Source organism: Anneissia japonica, unplaced genomic scaffold (assembly GCF_011630105.1).
Source record: "Anneissia japonica isolate Jap-2015-1 unplaced genomic scaffold, ASM1163010v1 scaffold34675_len2288_cov119, whole genome shotgun sequence".
NCBI lineage: Eukaryota > Metazoa > Echinodermata > Crinoidea > Comatulida > Comatulidae > Anneissia > Anneissia japonica.
In genome coordinates, this window is record NW_022711308.1 from 1 (window position 1) to 2,286 (window position 2,286).

The following is a 2,286-nucleotide window of genomic DNA, read 5'->3' on the forward strand; positions in this document are numbered from 1 at the left end:
ATATATATATATATGTAGTCATATAAATAAATGAATAAAGAAATTGTGTAATAAAATGCCTCCGACGAGATTCGAACCTGCAACTATAATAATCTCGGATTCTTTTTTGTTCCTTGTTTTGTGCTTTGTGTAACTTTTATGTTTTTATTTTAACTGTTATTACTGTCTCCGTTTTGATATGTTTTTAACTTTTAATAGGCCTATGTGTAGTTCAACTGTTTCTAGTTGCGAATAAAGTATATTGTATTGTATTGTATGCATTATTATGTCTTGATTCAAATTATTTGTTCGTATAGTAATTTTTGAATTGTAGGATGTAGGATCAAAAGAAGGCTCCATTTTAGGACCTTTGAAAACTTCAGCGCCCCTCCGCGATTAGCTTGAGGAACGCTGACTGATGACATAGATCATAAAAGGCTTGGTAAAAAGTGAGGAAGTGAAGCATCATGGCGCCAGTGGCAACATACTGACGAGAACGGTCCTACGGTGGCGAAGGTATGGGCGGGACTGAACGCATTTGTATTGCGGCCTGTTTCGGTGACTTTTTCTTAAAGTCACACTTATAAGCGATTGTATAAAGATATGGGTTGAGAGAGGAGTTAATAGGCAAAATAAAGGTCGCTGACCAGGCGTATATGTCGGCTGGGAGCTTCCAGGCACCAACCTCTGATCCAATTCCCATCAAGATAATTGGAAACCAGCAAAAGAAATCTGTTAGGACGATCATTGCCATCTTGGTTGCCATCCTAACCTCCTCTGCGCGCCTCTGACTTCTATTAACCTTCGATGCTGTTCTCTTTACGGATATGTAAATTGAAATATAACTCACTGCGATGACGACGAATCCAAAGAGGTTGAAAGCGATATAAATCGCTATGGCGTATTCCCAGCCTGGTAATCGGTCTTTTGCTAGCGGTAGTGCCAGGCACACACTTTGCCGTCCATAGTAGTTACTTCCGAAATACGGTATGTTGATGAAGCTTAGATGGTTGAACATCGGGAGGAAACTGATAAATATAATGACCAGCCAGGCTACACCGACAATCTTAATGCATCTTTTACGATTGAGTCGGATGTTACTGAACGGGTTAGCTATGGTAACTGCACGGTCAAAACTCATAAGCATCAACATAAATACCGAGCATTCGCTGGATAATGTTGAGATAGACCCGGCGAAACTGCAAAGGAAACTGGTTTTCCAAGCCTCTGCAAACGTTGCGTACACACCCCTGTAGCGAAGATCAACTCCTGCTATGATTATCATGTAAACCGCCATCAACAAGTCAGATACTGCAAGATTAGTTATGAGTATGGATTGGACATTAAAGTCATTTTCCAGCAATCGCAGTATAATAACAGCTAAGTTGCCGATAAGTGCAGTAATTCCAAGAATCATCATCAGGATCCGCAACGCTTCCCTCTTCAAGAGATCTTTACAAGAGGAAAACTGATCAGTAGCCGGACGGCAGTCAGGGACACGTTTCATAATGCAGCAGATACTAAACTCATCCGAATATCTGTGAAATACAAGACCGAATAAAACCAATGTATCAAAATGGGTATTTATTATGATACTATTGCACAAATTATATATCGTCATCATTATTTCTGTATTATTAGTAGTATACCTGTTTGTGTTAACATTGTAGGAGGCGATAACATTATTACCTAGTAACTGTGAATATACCAAATAACTTACAAAGTTTTAAGGGAAATAAGTCCATTAAACGTATCAGGATCGTAGGTCGTTAACTCGTTGACTTGCAAGTATCTACCGAGAATTAAATCAATTACAAACCTTTAAAATAAGTGTTGAAAATCGTCATTATTTTGTAAATAATTAATGCTTATTATGGTGATTTATATTGTTTGTAACCGATAATTGAGCTAGCTGTGATCGGTATGTAACCGACATAAAAGGATAATCCTTATGCAACATACATATGTAATACATCCTACATGTATTTAAGAATACATATAAATTGATTTTAATTAATAATATTTTATGTGAAATAGGTAACGTGTGAAAACGATAAGTGGTGTAAAATTACTTGTTTGTAAAGTAATAGATTCTTGATATGGAATCGATTGTCATAAAACCAGTAATCGGTATGATTTTCATACTCAGTAATAAATACTCGTTATGTGATCAATCACAATGTATATTCAATTATTAATTTTGTGATCTATATAATTTGTTTGAGATCGGTAACTCATTTGATGTATTTTCGATAATACGTGAGTTTAGGCAGTGGTTTGTAATTGGTTTATAATATGTAGGGCCTA

At 36.5% G+C, this 2,286-nt stretch overlaps 1 protein-coding gene across 1 annotated transcript; it reads right to left on the bottom strand.

The window, feature by feature from the left end:
• Window positions 1-481: 481 nt before the first annotated feature.
• LOC117107346 (G-protein coupled receptor GRL101-like) lies at window positions 482-1,771 on the bottom strand (the record flags this gene model as incomplete). Its single annotated transcript, XM_033248994.1, has 2 exons — window positions 482-1,517; window positions 1,700-1,771. Coding segments are annotated over 2 exons (1,108 nt in total), but the record flags the coding sequence as incomplete, so codon positions are not given.
• Between the last annotated feature and the right edge of the window lie 515 nt (window positions 1,772-2,286).